At 37.5% G+C, this 18670-nt stretch overlaps 2 protein-coding genes across 17 annotated transcripts; one reads left to right on the top strand and one right to left on the bottom strand.

The window, feature by feature from the left end:
* Positions 1 to 309: 309 nt before the first annotated feature.
* LOC114258076 (uncharacterized) lies at positions 310 to 8814 on the top strand. Of its 9 annotated transcripts, none has more exons than XM_028197959.2 (10): positions 310 to 542; positions 975 to 1108; positions 1267 to 1375; positions 5731 to 5767; positions 5888 to 5957; positions 6163 to 6267; positions 6845 to 6995; positions 7092 to 7174; positions 8231 to 8324; positions 8427 to 8814. In XM_028197959.2, the coding sequence occupies exons 2-10, from the start codon at positions 1078 to 1080 to the stop codon at positions 8503 to 8505; spliced, it is 759 nt and encodes a 252-aa protein (XP_028053760.1). In that variant the 5' UTR covers positions 310 to 542; positions 975 to 1077; the 3' UTR covers positions 8506 to 8814. The 9 variants fall into 9 exon arrangements, with proteins under 9 accessions (XP_028053760.1, XP_082750768.1, XP_028054032.1 ...); XM_082894642.1 differs by having other exon boundaries at positions 312 to 542; positions 987 to 1108; XM_028198231.2 differs by having other exon boundaries at positions 314 to 542; positions 1020 to 1108.
* Positions 8815 to 9616: 802 nt separating this feature from the next.
* On the bottom strand, positions 9617 to 18647 carry LOC114257738 (protein tesmin/TSO1-like CXC 2). Of its 8 annotated transcripts, none has more exons than XM_028197614.2 (12): positions 18411 to 18647; positions 16343 to 16497; positions 15672 to 16236; positions 15338 to 15490; positions 12331 to 12989; positions 12132 to 12233; positions 11871 to 12057; positions 11666 to 11764; positions 11501 to 11567; positions 10987 to 11155; positions 10325 to 10887; positions 9617 to 9753 (listed from the first exon to the last, which is right to left on the bottom strand). In XM_028197614.2, exons 1-11 carry the CDS (start codon positions 18513 to 18515, stop codon positions 10338 to 10340), a joined length of 2811 nt encoding a protein of 936 aa, XP_028053415.2. In that variant the 5' UTR covers positions 18516 to 18647; the 3' UTR covers positions 9617 to 9753; positions 10325 to 10337. The 8 variants fall into 8 exon arrangements, with proteins under 8 accessions (XP_028053415.2, XP_028053478.2, XP_028053668.2 ...); XM_028197677.2 differs by lacking the exon at positions 9617 to 9753 and adding an exon at positions 9961 to 10088; XM_028197867.2 differs by lacking the exon at positions 9617 to 9753 and having other exon boundaries at positions 10090 to 10887; positions 12331 to 12619; positions 12722 to 12989.
* Between the last annotated feature and the right edge of the window lie 23 nt (positions 18648 to 18670).

The following is an 18670-nucleotide window of genomic DNA, read 5'->3' as shown; positions in this document are numbered from 1 at the left end:
AACTCTTTCATGATCATTTTCATAAAAAAAAATTCATGATCCCTAACTTTTCTCTTTGAAAATTTCTATTCGTACACTATAATAAATCTCAATACACATTATTTGTTTTGTTTAGATACAAATTTTTGGACAAAGAGAAAATATTTAGACATAAATTGATAAATAAAAATAAATTATTTAAATATATATCCCGATCAACCGTTTATATTTAAATAATTATTTTTTATTAAGAAGTGTGTATGTGAACATTTGAATTTTATTTAAAAATTTATCTTAATAATATAAATGGTGTGTGTCGAGATTTTTTTTATGGTTTGTAAATACAATTACCCTGTGGATTTTCCTTCCAGCTTCTCTATAATGTGCTTGTGTTGGGGGTTTCTGTGACTGTGAGGACCAGAGCATGAACAAACTAAGCCAAGGGAAGGAGAGAGAAAAGTGGGAAAAAACTAGTATATCAGAAGAAGAAGAAGAGAGAGTAAAGCGAAAAGCCCATATGCTTTTGGATTTGTTTGACTCTACCAAAACCCAAGTCCACGTTGGTACAAAAAGCTAAAACCTCACCCTCTCTTTCTCACCTCCAAATTTGACACTTATATGACATATCTGCAAGTTCATACTAAACACGTTTTACCAATTATTTATCAAGATTTGAGCTTCTAGGTTTGTAATTTGTGGTACATATATACATATATATACATGATGTTTACAGGTAAATGTGTAATGAGTTTGAAAGATGGGATTTTGTTTTTTAGGGGAAAATATTCTTGGGTTGTTGTAGTTGAACTTCTTTTCTTTGGCCATTGTCCACAACCACAAGCATAGGTTCATTTTTGCATTGATGTGCTTTGATCTGTTGTGGATTCTTGCTCATAAAGACTTGCTTTTCTTTAATTTTATTTTATTTTATTTTTATTTATCTCACCTTTCTTGGGTACCTTTCTCTTTCTGATTATATAACTTGTGTAAACTAGTATCTGATGCAGAGTCAAGGGTCATATTCCATTTTTATTCTCCAGAATGGGTAAATAGAGATGCTCAATTTTGATTTCAAGCTTACAATTCGGGGGCGAAAAGATGAGCTTCAGTAGCTCTAGTGGAGGTTCTGGTTAGTCTTTTTTTTTTTTTTTCCCGATCCCCCTCTTCATTGTCTTTCTTATATGGCTATATCTGAAGTGTGAAGATCTATCAATTCGGGTTCTGGCTAGTTGGTTCACCTTTAAGCATCATAATGTGTTTTGAACTTTTATTGTTGCGACCATTCAGGTAGTAGGGCGAGGACATTTGAGTTTGGAAGGACCCATGTGGTCAGGCCTAAAGGTAAACACCAAGCTACTATAGTTTGGCTACACGGTCTTGGCGATAAGGGCTCAAGGTACTAATGCTTGTCTTGCATTGGCTATGTCATTCCCTTGTCTACAACTAACATTTCTACGGTTCTAAACTGAGTTGATGCTTTTCTTCTGAATTTTATTCATTGAATTTGGAAATCATCAGTATACTCAGCTTTAAGTTTATTTTCGAGATTTCATATTTTGGCTTGAGTATAGTTTCTGTTGATGTGCATTGATCTATAGTTTGTGAGATGTGACTGTGGGCTGGGGATTGTGGGATGTGTTAGGATCAAACACACCCAGAAATATATCTCACACACACAGGGAACACAATATTTACGTGGTTCGGCCCAATGCCTACATCCACGGACAGAAATGAGAAGTTTTCACTAAAATGGAGCAAAATACAAAATACAGAGGAGGAGATGAAACTCACTCAACTCACAGCTCTCACTCTCTAATTTCTGATCTGTATCTCATCCTCTCCCTCCCGTCTCTATTTATACACAAAGGAGTAGGTGGGAGAGCCTTCATTCTTGACTTGGGTAGCCTCCATTCTTGACCTTTGCTATGGTTGGTGGCCACCAAGCTTGACTTGGTTGGTTGTCTTCCTTTGTTGACATGAGGATCACCCCTTTCACATGGGGTGACCTCCAACAATCACCCCCTCAGCCCATGTGAGGTGATCCACAACAAAACCTGCTGCCAAGGTATCAAGCACCCCCTGATTGGATGCACTGCACCCCTTGCTCGGGATACCCTTTACCGTGCAACTCCTTCCATGATGAACACGGGAGCAACTAGAAAACTTCAGAGTTTGACACATCAACATCCTCAATTTTCCTTGCTCGGAGCTTATTTCTGAACAACCAGCCTTTGCTTTCTGCACTTCAGAACAACTTCCCAGCGTTCTCATACGTCCGTTGTCTGTGCTGCAATCCCTGATGTTCGGTTCTGTCTCACTTGTACGTCCGTTCTGATGTTTGACAGTTAGCCCTTCTGCCAAGGCACCTTCCACCGGTCTGTACAAGTTACCACTATGCAACTCCGTGCATAGTGCTTGCACCCCCTTATTGGAGTGCATTGCAAAGCTCACTTTGCGACTTGAAATTGCATCCCTCCCTTGCATCTTTTGAGAGGTTGCAAAATGTCTTTAACACGGGAGCAAAAGAAACTCTCTTCTTCACTGGCATAGTTTCTACAGACTTGGTTTCTTTGCTCTGAACTTTCTTCAAGATTGGCTTCACTGGCTCAGATCTGTGCACCTTTGAACTGCCTCCTTGCGTTCCCGTGCACCGTTTTCGCCATTCCTGATGAAAGCCTTGCTCAATCATACGCTTTGGTTGCGTATGTTCTCTCTTTGTACCCTTTGACTGGCATTTGACAACACTCATCTTTGTCAAAGCTTCTCCTTCCAGTCTATACAGTTTGTTGCACAATTTGCCTTGCAACATTTCTCTATCACCTCTGCGTACATGAAGAACCCCGCCACTAGATGAGAAACAATTTCCTTTTAGATCTAGCATACTTAGGGAGATTAGATTCCTCCGTACTCCTGGCACATGTCGGACCTCAGATAAAATTACTTTTCTTCCATCCTTAGTAAGGAATCGCACTGTCCCTATGCCGACAACTCTATTCACTGTGTTGTTGGCCATCCGGATAGTGCTACCGCTGACTCTTCGATAAGTGGAGAAAAGCTTCTTATCCGCACATATGTGGAACGTACACCCTGAATCCAAAATCCAGCCGGGTGTCTCCAACTCTGACGAGATTGTAAGCAACACCTCTTCATCGTCAGAGGAATGCACTGCAACTGCTGTAGTTGAGGGACCTCCGTGTCCCTTAGCCTTCTCTTTGGCTTGTCTGTCCGCCTTTTTCTCTGGGCAATCTCTTATTACGTGATCCTCTTGATCACAGTAAAAACACCTCCTCGTGTTGTCCTGTCTGAACTGTGAACGCCCTCTGCTTTTACTTCTTCCTCTACCTCTGCCCCTTTCTCTATCTCTGCCTCTACTTTCTGTGACAAGGGCATGGGACTGCTCTCCTTCCATCTCTTTCTTCCTTGCCTCCTCGTTGAATAAGGCGTCTGTGACCATTCCCATGGTCAGCTTCCCTTCGGGTGCAGAATTACTGAGAGAAACCACCAACGTCTCCCAGCTATCTGGTAAGGAACTGAGTAATAATAATGCTTGCATCTCATCCTCCAACTCCATTTTGATTGATGCAAGCTGGTTCACAAGGCTGTGGAATTCACTGGTGTGTTCAGCAACAGACACACCATTCTTCAGCTTCAAGTTTATAAGCCTTCTCATTATCAAGGCTTTGTTCCGTGCGGTCTTGGACTGGTACATGCCCTCCAATTTCATCCATAGGGCATAGGCGTCTGTCTCTTGGGCAACATGGTGGAACACACTGTGGTCAATCCACTGTCTGATTTGACCGACAGTCTTCCGGTTGGTTTTTATCCAGTCCACATCCTTGTCTCCATCTGGTTTGACCCCCTTTAGCGCTATAGGGTCAAACAAATCTCTACAATACAGGACGTCCTCCATCCGCGGCTTCCATATCGCATAATTAGAAGCGTTCAACCGAATCATCGGCCCTGAAGCTGATGTGGATTCCTCCATCATCCAGAAAGTAATCTCTGTTTGAAAAACAGGCTTTGCTGTGAAGTCCGGACTGCTCAAATTAGCCGGAAAAACACTTCGGATTGCCAAAAATAAAAACTGTGAATTTTTGAAAACCTTATTTGCAAAATCTGACCGTACGGATGTGTCCGAAATATTCCAAATAGTTTGAAAACACTATTGGCTCACCCAAATCGGACCTCAAATGGCTTAGATCAAGCCAAAACAATTTTAACGGTTCAGATCGGCAGAATCTGGTGCGCCTGAGAAGCACCGGATTTTTCTCTGTTCGGCTGGCGTCTGGCTGACGTGAGCGGCTCAGTCAGCGGCTCGGGCTCGGTCAACGCGGCTCCGGCTCGAGCGGCTTGGTGCGCGCGCGTGCGGCGCGTGTCGCGCGTGAGATCACGCGTCGTCTACCTCTGAAAGCGCGTGAGGCGCGTGCATGCGCGTGAACTCACGCGTCTTCTACCTCTGCAAGCGCGTGCGGCGCGTGACGCGACTGGGATTCACGCGCCAACTTCTAGGGGCGCGTGAGAGCGCGTCTGGCCTCTGTTGGGTGTCTGTTTTATGTTTCTGGACTCCTCTCGTCGAGCCCTTGCTCCTTGTATGCTCAAAATCTGATTTCGAGCAATACGATTTCTGGGCAGTTTCGGAACAACACTCTGTTTTTCCGCAAAACGCACAACACCGGCTCTGATACCACTTGTTAGGATCAAACACACCCAGAAATATATCTCACACACACAGGGAACACAATATTTACGTGGTTCGGCCCAATGCCTACATCCACGGACAGAAATGAGAAGTTTTCACTAAAATGGAGCAAAATACAAAATACAGAGGAGGAGATGAAACTCACTCAACTCACAGCTCTCACTCTCTAATTTCTGATCTGTATCTCATCCTCTCCCTCCCGTCTCTATTTATACACAAAGGAGTAGGTGGGAGAGCCTTCATTCTTGACTTGGGTAGCCTCCATTCTTGACCTTTGCTATGGTTGGTGGCCACCAAGCTTGACTTGGTTGGTTGTCTTCCTTTGTTGACATGAGGATCACCCCTTTCACATGGGGTGACCTCCAACAGGATGTTGCCAATCAGCATTATAGTTGAACTAGTTTTATGAAAAACAGAAATAAGTGGACGAGAAAATGTCAATGTCTTGTCCTGTTCTGATGGAGCTAGTGGATTCTCTTTTTTGATTGATTTGATGGAAGAGAGTAATGGCACCGTGAACTAAACAAAACATGCTTACTTGTCGTTTTCTCTTTTCCCCTCTCTGGATTCCGAGGTGTGTTGTGCGCCTCGAGTTTGAAAACTTATATGTTCCATGGTTAGAATGGGGACCGCTTGTGCCCTACCCTGGCTGTCCTTTCAACTTAACTTGGAAAGCAAAATTAATATAAGGTTTTTGTAAATTTTAAAAAGAATATAATGAGGTCAGATAAAAAAGATTAGAGGTTTAATGTGGTTATGCTTAGGTTCTATCCTGGCATCTATGTTAGAATACTTTATGGTCTCTCTCTTCCATTATGTTAGGATTGTTCTAAACCTTGAGGGTGGTCCCAAAACTTGATAGACTAACACAATTTCATTGGATTGTTCTTGCATTATATTATATAAAAGTCTTCATAGTTATTGAAGACTTCTAAAAACTATTGTTTGTAGTTGATTTCTCAATTTTTAGTCAGTCGACCACCTCATGTCCACTTGATTGGTGCCCAACATAGACTATTGTTGATTTAGTCATTTGGTGCTTTGTCTTGCAGCTGGTCCCAGCTCTTGGAAACTCTTCCTCTTCCAAATGTTAGTGATACTAAGTGTATATTTTAAGTCATTTAACTAGTAACATGGGTCTTTCTCTGAAATATTACGGTTTTTTAGTGACTATATCTTGTCTTTTTCTATTTAAACCTTTCGATGCAGATTAAGTGGATTTGTCCAACTGCTCCTACTCGACCAGTTGCTATATTTGGTGGATTTCCTTGCACTGCTTGTAAGATATTGTAGCTTTGAAAGCCTGCTTTATTTTCAAATTTAATAGTTATCCAGTCATTTCCCAAATGTTATCAGTTGTAGTATCTAATATTCATCTCAGCAATTCAATGTTAAGGTTGGTTGGTGTTTTTTATTTTTTATTCCTGTGTGTGTGTGCTGTTTGACTATGAAAGAAGATGAAGTGCTGACTTGAATCACAACAGGGTTTGATGTAGGAGATATTTCGGAAGATGCTCCTGATGATTTGGAGGGGTTAGATGCTTCAGCAGCGCGTGTCGCAAATCTCTTGTCAACAGAGCCCCCTGATAGTAGGTTTCCCCTTGATAGTTTTTTATTTTTTATTTTAATGCACACATACACAAACACGGACACACACAAAAAGAAATTAACTCCGGATTGAGGACTTAGATGCTTGATTGAAGAGAAAGGAAAAGGGTTACAATTTTAAATTTCTTAATTTGGTTATTAAAGGATTGAAAAATACAAATTTCAAGTTGAAATGCTATCTGTTATTTTCCCTACATTCTTCTTGTTGTTTTCCCTTATAGTTTCTAAATATCACTAACCCCCCTATCAACCAAAGTCATAAGTGTTTGCAGAGATTATAAAATTTTTGTAGCCCTTATTCAGTTACCATATTTGTTAAAATTACGAACAAAACCAAGAGTAATTAGCAATTTCACCACAATGACAGTCTTGGGGCTCACTGTACTTTCGGAAACTTGAGATTTTCAACACAACAGTTTCATATTTTTTTTTCCCCTTTTTTATTCTCTTTTGTGTTGTTTTAGTTGTTGTTTTTCTTATTGTCATTATTATTATCATATATAATGTTTTTATCTCTGTATGCATATAAAGCAAAACCTATTGTTTGTTGTTGTGCAGTAAAACTAGGTGTTGGGGGCTTCAGTATGGGTGCTGCAACCGCCCTCTACTCTGCAACATGCCATGTTTTTAGACAATATGGGAATGGAAGCCCATACCCTGTGAACCTAAGCGCAATTGTTGGTCTTAGTGGCTGGCTTCCATGTTCAAGGTTTGGCTTCAGTCTCTTATCTCTCTCTTTCTAATTTTACTTTCTATGGTTAAGCATTTTATTCAATTCAGAAGCTATTGTGTATTTGGTTTCCAGAATTTTGAAGAACCGGTTGGAACGGTCACACGAGGCTGCAAGGCATGCAGTATCCTTGCCCATTTTACTCTGCCATGGATTAGGTATTTTTACATATAATATCCCATGCATTTAATATTTGTATTACAATTTAGGTTCATTTCGGTAGTTAATTTATTATGGATTTGCACATCTATTTCTAGTATTAAAGTCATAAAATGACTTGTGACCTTTCCTCTAAATTCAGTCCGATCATACTGCACATCTAACGCAACTTAGTCTTCTTTCTAGTTGGAACTCTTCAAACGGTTAATACTCCACCTCTCCTCTTAAACCACCCACCCTATATGAGGGAATGGATCAACACTTCATTATTTCTTGAAACTCAATTTACAAACCCTAAGGCTGTGTTTGGAGTATGGATTTGAAAAAGGTAGGTGAAATTATACTCCAAACACAGCCTAAACGGGGATTTTTTTTTTTTTTTTTTTTTTTTTTGGGGGGGGGGGGGGGGGGGGGGGGAGGGTGGGAATATCTTTGCTTTTAGTCTTTGACCTGTGTGCCAAAATATTGTTATGCCGTGGGATCACTGAGCTTTGACAAAGTGTGTCCAATGTTTTGATGTGTTGAAAATGATTCTTACCATTGGAGTTTTTGTGAGTAATATCAGAGGAAAGATCACATTTTGACAGGTACTGCAATGTTTGTAAGATCTTGAGTTCTTTTTACTAGAGTGAAACATAAAGCCCCAATTCTTAAGTTGGACAAGCTTGTCTGTATTTGTTTGACATAAATGGTTTATCAACTTTTCACAAAGTATTAACCGGTAAAACTAGAATGTTATACCTGCTGAGAAGGTTCAGAGGAGTTTTCAGATTTGACAGGTTTCAAAGATGTTTTGAATTAGTAATGTTAACATGTTATTCTCCAACGAAAAGTGCAATTTTTTTTTTTATTTATTATTTATTTTTTTATAATGTTTTTGTAGCGTTTCCCACCATCTTTTGTACTTTAAATTTCCGGTTTGCACTCTTACTGATGCATTCTGTCTGACTACTATAACTTGAAAAAGTATGAACATGGTGATGTGATCAACAACTAAACTAGGAAAAAAAATTGCTATAGAGACTTGTAATTTGTATGTTACATTTATGTTTCAGGTGATGAAGTAGTAGCATATAATCATGGAGAGAAATCTGCACAAACCTTAAGTTCAGCTGGATTTCGAAATCTGACATTTAGATCTTACAATGGGTATTTAATTTGTTTTTTTGGCTTCAACAAGCTCCATTGAGTTTCTTGTTTAAATAGCAATTCGTTGAATTTATTTAATTTATTTATTTTTTTGAAATGCAGGCTCGGTCACTACACGGTTCCTGAAGAGACCAATGAGGTCTGCCACTGGCTAACTGCAACGTTGGGGCTTGAGGGCTAACAATCATAATTCTGGAAAAATTCAATGAGCCTTGGGGTATACATGAAGAAAAACATAAAATACATCCATAGGGAGTAGAAGGGCGGCTTAGTTGACATGGGGTATATGGTATACTTGCATTGCTCAATCTCTTAGTTTTGTCTTTTCCTAAAATAATTTTCTCTATGGCTATATCCTGTTTTCTTTGAGATGGGTTGTTTATCTCATTTTGAGATCTTTTTTCCATAGTTGATTGTCCTTTTGGGTTATGGTGTAATTCAGAACATCCTTATGCTGAAAAATAAAGTATTTTGAAGTGCATTTTTAAAATGTTGTGTTTTATTCTCTATATTTTTTTGAGTCTATAAGAAGCTTCGACAGGCACTTAAAAGTCGATGTGGCCAGACTTTCCTTAATATTTTTTTGTGCGCTACTGGTAGAAGTTGAGTCTACTATTGAGCTTTGGTCAAATGAGGATTATTACAGGCTCTTTTAGGTTGGATAATCAGTCTATTGGGATTTGGAGTGCACTAATTAAGGATCTATTTTTTTGTTTTTTTCTAGTTCAGGTGATTGGAAAGTTTCTTTCTTTTCAGTAAGCATGACATTCTTGACAATTATTATAATTATGAACATGAGATCATTGTGTGTATGTAAAAGACCTTACTAATTTGCATGTAAAAATGGGAGTATTGCCGATAAAAAGGAATGAGTATGGGGTTCTTCGAGGGACCCCTTTCCTCCTGAGCTTTGTTGGTAAAAATCTGCTTGCTTCACTGTGTTTATTTCCAATATAAAGGGATAACAACCTAATCTCTAGAAAAGGATTACAACCTGATCCTTATTATTCTGTTACTACTAACTAAAAATCATAAATTACAAATTGAAGGATAAGATTAGCTAGCTAAGCCTAATCAGGTAAGTAACAGTGTTAGTTGGGATTATTTCACTAGTTGTTTGGTATAAATGAATGAAACTTGCAAAAATTCTCTCCCCAAGAATTCTCAACTTTGAACCTTTGGTCTGGGGCCCCAAGCATGTAAAAAAATGATGAGTGGAATGGCGCTGTAGGAACTGGTCGGATTTGAACTGACGAATATAAGTTTTGCAAACTCAAGCCTTAGCCACTTGGCTACGGTTCCAATCAATTCCATGTCTTTCTCCCTTGTTCAATTTTGCTTCACTGGGTGAGACTAGGAATAACAGATGCCGGAATGCTTTGGGAGGAAGGGTACAACATAGGTGATGGATTTTCATAATAAGGATGGTCTGCATCATAAGCTTAAAATCACTACATTACTTCACTGTTCAACAAACCATCAGAATAGATAAGCTATCATGCTTTGATACATTCAACCGTATTGCTAAAACTTTTTTTCATACAACTCAACAAACTATCTTTCCATAGCACCTGTAAGTTCACTTAAACTTGATCTGAATAACATCAAGAAACACTTCAAATATAGGATTACCCAAAGATCAAAATATGAGATCATGTATAGTATTAATTTCAAACCTGAAACCAAGCTCCTGTGCGCATACATGCATGTGCGTTGAATTTACAGTAACAGGGTAATAGCTAAACACACTGCAGGAAAAACAAACTGTTCCAAGACAAAGACAACTCAAGCACTGAAAACATAATCTGAACTATAAAAGCTGTACAAAGATTCATGGTTTTGTTTATTCAAACAATGTAATAAACTTCAATAAAATTGTATTCGGACCAAGCTCTTTCCATGATCACTTGCAAACAGATCTAGAAGACAGCGAAGATGGGGCTAAGAAAATTTTTATTTTTCAAACTAAAAATGAATTAACAAAAGCTATGATTACCCACCTCCAGTTGATTGTCATTTCTTGCTACTACAATCTTCCGGATCATTTACATTCTGACTGGTACTGTCTTTGGAATCAATGCATGGCGGGGACATAACTTTCAGTGCATCGAGGGGGGTAGAAGTGTCCTTCAGTATCTCAGTCATGTTATCTTCCATTGTATCAGGAAGCTTCTCATCAGAACCAATTGATGATAAATGGCCACTAACGGGACATGATTGGGATCTTGAAATAGTTGTCCAGTCGCTTAATTTTGATGACAATGGAGAAGCTATTGTTGTTGAGGGAGGATTAGTTAGTGTACTGAGATCATTTCCAATGGCAAGTTCGTCACATCTCAGTGAGAATCCATCCACTGTCTCTGCATTGCTATAATCCAATCCCTGATAACAAGAAACTACATCTTCATCGTGTTTCCTAGCTTTCAGTAACATGCCATGGCTATCAGAATTCTCAGGAGATCTTTGTGACTTTCCATGAGGTGGCAAGAAGGTAACATTGGATGCAGGTGATGGAAGGCATCTTCTGGTAGAAAACTGGGATTTCGACACATCTTTTCCATGGCTAGATAGTAAAAGCAGGAACAATAAGCAAAAGAGAATTCCATTAAAATATATAGTTTATAAAAGATAATTAAAAAAATCAGGTTGAAAGGAATCTTACTTCGAGAACTGGAATGATGGTGTCAAAGGCATCAAGTTTTGAGGATTACACAGCTCAGTCTGCAACAAACCTTCTTGGTTTGACACCATTTCGAGTTTCTCGTCAAATGTGTTTTCAAAACTTTCATGAATGGGTCCTTTGCTCAATGCATCCTTAGTCATGTCATATTCTACAATAGAAATTTTTTGGTAGCAATTAATAGAATCCAATCAAAATGAAAAGTAAAAGAAGTGATTAATGATTTATTTCAGTAAGGAGATCAACTAACACCTCGTGTAATATCCTGACACCCCTCAGCATAATAAAGATATATACATAAGTGTTTTTTGGATACACAAGTTGTTGAGCCCACAGTTAGATTCATACCCATACCATGATGCTTGGTAAACCACAGCCATCCAGAGTAAAATGTTCTTCGTTTTAATATATAGAAGAAATCACCAAGAGTAAACATTTTATGATATAGACTACAATGGCATATGAGATTATGAGAAAGATTTGTGTAAAATATTACCTTCCTTTCTACCATAGACATTTTTACAGCCTTCACACCGGCATCCAGTAGAGCATCCAACATTAGCCTTTTGAGATGATCAGAAAATTGGCCAAATAAGAATTAAGTACAAAAGCAGAAAGAGGAGCATAATGCCATAGATAAAGCTATAAGAGAACACAAAACCTGATAGCACTCGCAGTATTTTTTTGAACACATAGATTTCTTGCAATTGCACCCTCTTTTGTGCCTTGCTGAGGATGGTGTCGAATTATTACCATTCTCCTGCAGAAAGCTTCTAAGATATTGGTGTTTCCATGTAAAAGAGTACTACTAAAAACTTGGGTTGTAAGGTTAACTCCTAAAAAATTAATTTGTCAGGGTTCAATACCCCATTGTTGTTTGCGGGAGAGCCAGTGACATGCTGTACAATCTTTGGAGCAAATGCAAGTGGATTTCGAGATTCGATTTGTTGCCGGGTCTCCTGAACTGTATCTTCATAGTCAAGTCTGTTAAAGCACTCTTGGCAAGTACAAGTTTCATCGCAATAGATTCCAGCAGCCAAACAATCGCAGTAACTGCAACAAGACAAGTTACATTGATTCACAACAGCAGTGCAAGGCCTGCTAAACCAAAAGTTCAAGTTACTTACAGTTTCAAACATTTAGACTTCTTACAATTGCAATGAATGCAACTATAATCATCATCATCATCATCATCATCATCATCATCATTGGTGGTCCATGCCTTCTTCCTAAAGAACGTAAACAAACAAATAGATCCCAGTACAAAAAAATAATGTTGAGATGCATTGAAAGACTAAAATTATGAAAGGAAACCATCAGGCTTACCTTTTCTTTTTGGGGCTTGATCGGTTCAATTCCTCAACAGCATCAGCACGTTTGGAGATGGACTTCCCTTTGTCACATGGAGTTGTCTGATACTCGCCTTGCTTCAACAATGCAGGATCATTTGATGGTTTCTCAATTTGGGAAGACTGAGAAGCAAGAGAAGTTATTGCTGCTAAGGCCTGAGTTTCATAACTACCATCTTCACTGCTTGCTGAAACTTTCTCTCTCACATTCCGTAAAATTGAGCCACTCTTTGTGTTTGCTGGTTGCTGACAGATTAATTTCCTCCCTTCTACATTCATGTAACCCTTTTCAGCAGATTTCATGCTTCCAATAGCGCCACAAGCTATTGGCATGGCATTAATGATGCTATTTAAGTGTAATCCAATACCTGAAGGCTTCAAAACTGCTGATTTTGATCCACTGTTTCTATGGGAAATCATGGGTTGGGTCAAGTTAATCAGCTGCCTACCACTGGAAGCTGCACTTACTTCTAGACAAGATGATTCAAAAACCTCCAAGTCTGCATGACTAGTAGATAGCCTTGAGTTAGTTACAATATTTGACGGACTCCCAAAACCAGGGCTGTTTGTCATAATATTCTGATGAGCCTCTTCAAACCAAGGACAGCGTCTATGCATGCCAGAATGCTGTTTACCCTACATTAACCCTTGTAATTACGCTATTGCAAAAAGAGATTTCCTAGAAGGGTTTGATGATGAAATACAAAATATAAAACCTAAAAGCTCACATGTTTTTCTTTCATTGGCATGGCTTGAAATAAAAAAAGTCCTTGTATACCAAATAAATAGACCCTTACTCATAATGTCATCATTAGAGCACACAACCCTGCTATTATATACAAATGTCAAGAAAATATGAGTTCATGGAGTGATCTCCCAGTAGAATCATGCCTACCTCAAGCATTCTAGGTTAAGTTTCTCACTTCGTTAGAATTTGCATCATTTCTCAAGTATAAGTTTCTTATTTTATTCAATGTATCCCCGACGTGTTTGAATCCTAATTTTTACAGAAATATTGTGTCTGTGTGTCTGTCTTGTCTCGCCTCGTGTCCATGTTCTGTGTCTATATTTGTGATTCTTTGTGTGTTTCCCTTCAACCACGATGTACATGGCTACAACTAGCTCTTTCAAATCCTCAAATCTACAAGGCTTCAGCAATGATTTGTTTCATAGATAACGTGCAAAATAAAAGTATGCATGCCTTGTGAAACCCTCAGTTTATGCTTTAAATTCAAGGTTCTATCACTAAAGTGGGTGGAATTTTGTATTTTTACGTACTATTGTATCCATCTTATCTTCATTAAAGGCGCCCAAGCAACATTCGTCTCTTCTCCCTATTGTTGAATATGATTTAGACATTCTATATGAGCTTGAGCTTGTCTGATTTGAGATGAGCTAAGTCTGGATAGAGGTGGTTGAGCTCTTCACAACCAAGTGGAAGATAACCAAGCCAACCATAAACACCAAGGAGGTCAGCACAACTTAGTTGATTTGCAGCCCTAGCCCTAACAACAAAGATTCTTCAAATTTGCATTATATATTGTTAGGTTTTTGTAATTAGCAATCTTGTTTGACAAAATTTCTTGAAGTTATAATTTTATTCGCTCTTATGTTTCAGTGAAGATTTAAGTGTTCATATTCAAATTCAACCTGAATTGTGCCTATGCAGAGGAATTTGTAATCTTGAGGCTTTCATGTTTGCCACTTCGCTGACCATGTAAGCCAAAGTTGGCTCGAGTGGTCATTTGTGCGCTCAAGCGATGACTGACATCATCCAATATTTTTGCAGAGCAGACTTAACTTCTAAGAGAATTCTTTATGCGCTCGAGCGGTGGAGTCTTGGCTCGAGTAATGGGCACGCATTTTAGTGAGTTTCGGTCTTCGCGGCTCTATTTTCTATAAAGTGCGCCGTTCGCTGTTTTTAGAGTTTAGGCCGTCCAAATTCTGGGAGAGCAAAGCAACCAAGGTTTTCTATATTGGAAGGTATTTTTCTAAGTGTTTCCTTGATGATTTGAGAGTGATCAATGAATCTACGAGCTTCATATTGATTTCATCAAGAGATTGTTTTTTTTGTTATGTTCACAAAAGAAAGAGGTGTTCTTCGGTGAATTCCAGAGAACTTGAGCCTGAAGCTTTGGTGGATTTTGGAGTGGCTCATCGTTGTAGATTCAACATTGGTGTTGTAGATTTAACGTTGGGCAAGCAATTCCGGGGTGAAAATAGTGGTGGAAGAGGCACATCGGGGTCGGTTCAATTTAGACGTGAATTTGCTGGGTAATTAAGAGTACACATGTGTAATTCATTTTTATCTTCTTAGTGGATTGCTTTGTGATTTTGGTCCGTGGTTTTTTATCTCAATTGGAGGCGCTCCAATTGTGATTTTTTTTTTTTCACGTTAAATCGCTGTGTCAATTTGTCTTGATTGTTTAATTGAGATTGTTATTTATTGTTTTAAATTGAAACATAATCACGAATCAATATCTTGGGAATTTTAAAATTTTCATATATATATATATATAATAAAAAATTCAATTAAACATATCAATGCTTAGTGGATGCCTCCCTCAAGGCACACTGAATTAGTTTGACTGCAAGAGACTCCATTTCCAGTTTAGCTTTTTGTACAAAAGAAAGCCAAGAGAAAGAAAAATATATAACTACAGAGCATTTAATACCTGGATTGTTGAAAATGAAAAGTTGAAAAAGATAGGCAGAAACACATGGTAAGTCTGATATGGAAAATTCATATTCAGAACAATGAGTTTGCAGAACTTTCATTTAAACAGCTTAACATTCAAGAAAGAAGAAATCATTTTTTAATTCTATGACACTTTAAAGGGAACAACAAACTTTCTTCATTTAAAAATCTGAAAAAAAAACAAGTAGTTTCACATTAAACAATTTAAATAATCATCAATCCATCTAGAAAACACAAGATAATAGACAACTTGGCAGGAACGAGACAAGTATTAATTTAATCATACCTTGGGATCATGGAGGATGATATTCTCAACATGTCTGTCTGAGGCTTGTATAGCGGTCATGCTGCTATCGCCATATCCCTGAATGGGCTGCAAAGATTCCTGAAGAAACTGAATTGCACAATCCAATTTCTCCTTATGTGCAGCTACAACATGCTGCAATTTAAAACCATGTGATATAATAGTAATTAATGCATATACAAGTGCATATCTATGGATTTTTCTGTAAGTAAAGATGGACATTTCATCTTGTCCGAATTAAATTAGAACAATTTGTGCTTACAGAAAAATGATACTGCTTTTAATTTGGTGTGTGTAAACAAGGATCATCAATTACCTGAGCTACTGGAAGATCATAATGTTCTTCAAGTGCTTTGTCTACAGACAAATCAGATTCAACTATTGGGCATATATTTGGAGTCATCTCACTGCTTCCCTGCTTAGTATCAGTTTCAACAGGCTTATTGTCAAATGATGACTTTTCTTGAAAGTTCTGCCCAGCTAGCTCTGAAGTGGCTGGAAAAGCACCTAATGCCTTCTCTGCATATTGTCCTATATCATTTTTTTCATCAAGTTTTGGTATCATTTCCTTCAAATCATTACAATCATTCAATGATTTAGGCACATCACCAGATTGTATCAAACTTAAACTGCCTGAATGTACAGAGTTTGCACAATCCACCTCCACAGAATCGGCCAAATAATCATCAACACATCCTGAGGGACTAGTAGCCTGGCCTTGCACAGATCCCTTGTTTTCACATTCTTTCTCAGTGCAAGGGACCAATACACTGCTGCCTTGGGTTTCGGATTTCTCAATTTCATTTGAACATATGGCAATTTTCTTGCCTCTAACATCCTGTTGAGATAATTCTGCACTACATAATTGACGGCATCGAGGCCTGAGAAAAACAAGCATCTTCACATGAATAATTCTCATTTCATAATCGATGTTCTTCAATCTGAAAAAAAAACCCACACCGACAATAAAATTCAAGACAGTCAAACCTTTTCAAATAAGATGTTTCTTGATGTCGATTTAGATGAGGTGATGTGAACACACTAGGAGGAGAGCCAAGTCCTGAGAAGCCTGCTGCCATAGGTGCTGCTTTCACAGGCTTTATAGGGGAAAGGTTGCTTATGTAACTAAATATAGCGGAGTCCTGACATCAAAGGAAGCGAAGATAGATAAGAATTCATTATTAAGAGCATTGTAAATGAAAACCAGCACACCACAACGAAAAGAAGAGCAGTTTTTTCCAGAATGATCAGTGCATATTCTCCCCATGAATGATGCTTCCAAGGATATGCCTACATAGTTAATTTTTAAAATTTCAAAAAGAAAGTTCCATCATGGAATTGCACAACAAAGCTTCAAATTTTAAACACTTGCAACTTGCAACTCTGTTTGGTTGTTGGGGGAGTGAAAAAGAACAGTGAATATCAATAAATCCTATTTCTTGCTGTATGGGTCCAAGTAAACAACAGCATTAAACTAACATTGATATCTTATGAATATATAAAAAAGTTCATATCATTCAACTATTTAAAAAAGTTAGTCACATTTTGTTTTCCTATGATTAAACAAAGAAAATGTATATCATCAAACCTGATTTCTATAAAAGGATAATAACTCCTAAAAGTTTTTACATTCACCAAATAAATAATGAGAAGCAACTCAACTAAGGTTTGCATAGGTAATAGGAAGTGAAGCTAATTTTTCAGTTGTGCTTAAAAATAAACATATCCCCTCCTAATTTTGTTCCACAACTTTCTCAATATCCAAACGAAGGATCAGTCATACATATGTATTGCGAAATCTGAACCTGGAACACACTCCATCAAAGTTGAGAATTTCAGACAACAATTGCACAAGAACAACAAGAGTAACTATTTAGAAACACCAACAAAATGTACTTCAAATCACCTCCACCAACGAAATTAGAATGAAATCAAAATCACAGATTTTAACATATAAATCCCTCAAAGTCCTAACCACATTTCCTAATGAAAGTCCAAAACCCTAAAGCTAATTCAACTCACTCCAACAGAAACAAACAACAAAATCCATTACATTAAATAATTCAATGACTATCAGAATGTCCATAAAAAATCATCAAATCTCCTTTTTAAATTCAAACCCCTAATTTAATTCAGTCCAACAAAAATGATATAAAAAACCTACCCCACCTAACAAAGTCCCTTTATACAACAATTCAAACAATCCAAACACAAATTAAAACTGGAATAAGATTGACAATGTTAAATGGGTTATCTTATTACATATAGATAGATATATAGATACATACCCCATGAATGGGTTATCTATCTATTTTATCTATTCTATCTATTCTATTCAATAAAGCCTACACCTAAGTTGGTATAGACAGTCACGGTTTTTTTTTTTTTTTTTTTTTTTCAATATATTTAATAACTACCAAATCTAATAAATGCTTTGTTTTTCTTTTTTAATTTTTCAATGATACCCCTCATTTTAATAACTACCACATCCAATAAATGCTTCATTTTTCTAATTTTACAATGATTCCCCTCATATTTAATAACTACCGCATCCAATAAATACTTCATTAAACTGCCCATCATTCATCAAATCACATCTCAATCATCAAATCATTTAAAGATATATCTGTGAAATTGCAAACGCATCGCATTTGCACCCACAGCTAGTATATATATACATATAATCCATTCTATTGTATAAAGCCTATACGTAGGTTGGAGTAAACTGTCACGCATTTTTTTATAAAAAAAACTTCAATAATGGCCCTCATATTTAATAACTACAACATCCAATAAATGCTTCATCAAACTGCTCATCATTCATCAAATCACATCTCAATCATCAAACCATTTAAAGATATAACGGTGAAATTATAAATGCATCGCATTTGCGCCACCACTGGTAAATAAATATATATATATATATATATATATATATGTATATATGTATATATATAGACACAAACAAACATCTGCCAATAGATTGACTTTGACATTACAAAACATCAAGAAACTGAGAAATTAAAGAAAGAGAGAGGGTGAAACATTGGTATACTTGGATTGTAACAGAGTCTGATGGGGAGGTGTTGGTGTTGGTGTTGGTGGTGGTGGTGGTGGGGGTGGTGGGGGTGGTGGTCTTGTCAATTTCAGGGGATCCCATTGATTGAAACCCTAACCCTAAAGTATTCTTTCTGCATCCTTATCCCAATCTCTCTCCACTTTCTCTCTCTAGTTTCTCTCCTGAATCAAATTTGATGAGAAAAATGTGAACATTTCATCCAAAAACAGAAATGCATATCAATATTAAAAAAAAAA

The sequence above is a fragment of the Camellia sinensis genome, chromosome 11 (genome assembly GCF_055761805.1).
Source record: "Camellia sinensis isolate YWXY chromosome 11, ASM5576180v1, whole genome shotgun sequence".
NCBI lineage: Eukaryota > Viridiplantae > Streptophyta > Magnoliopsida > Ericales > Theaceae > Camellia > Camellia sinensis.
This window is presented reverse-complemented; position numbering and strand designations above follow the sequence as displayed.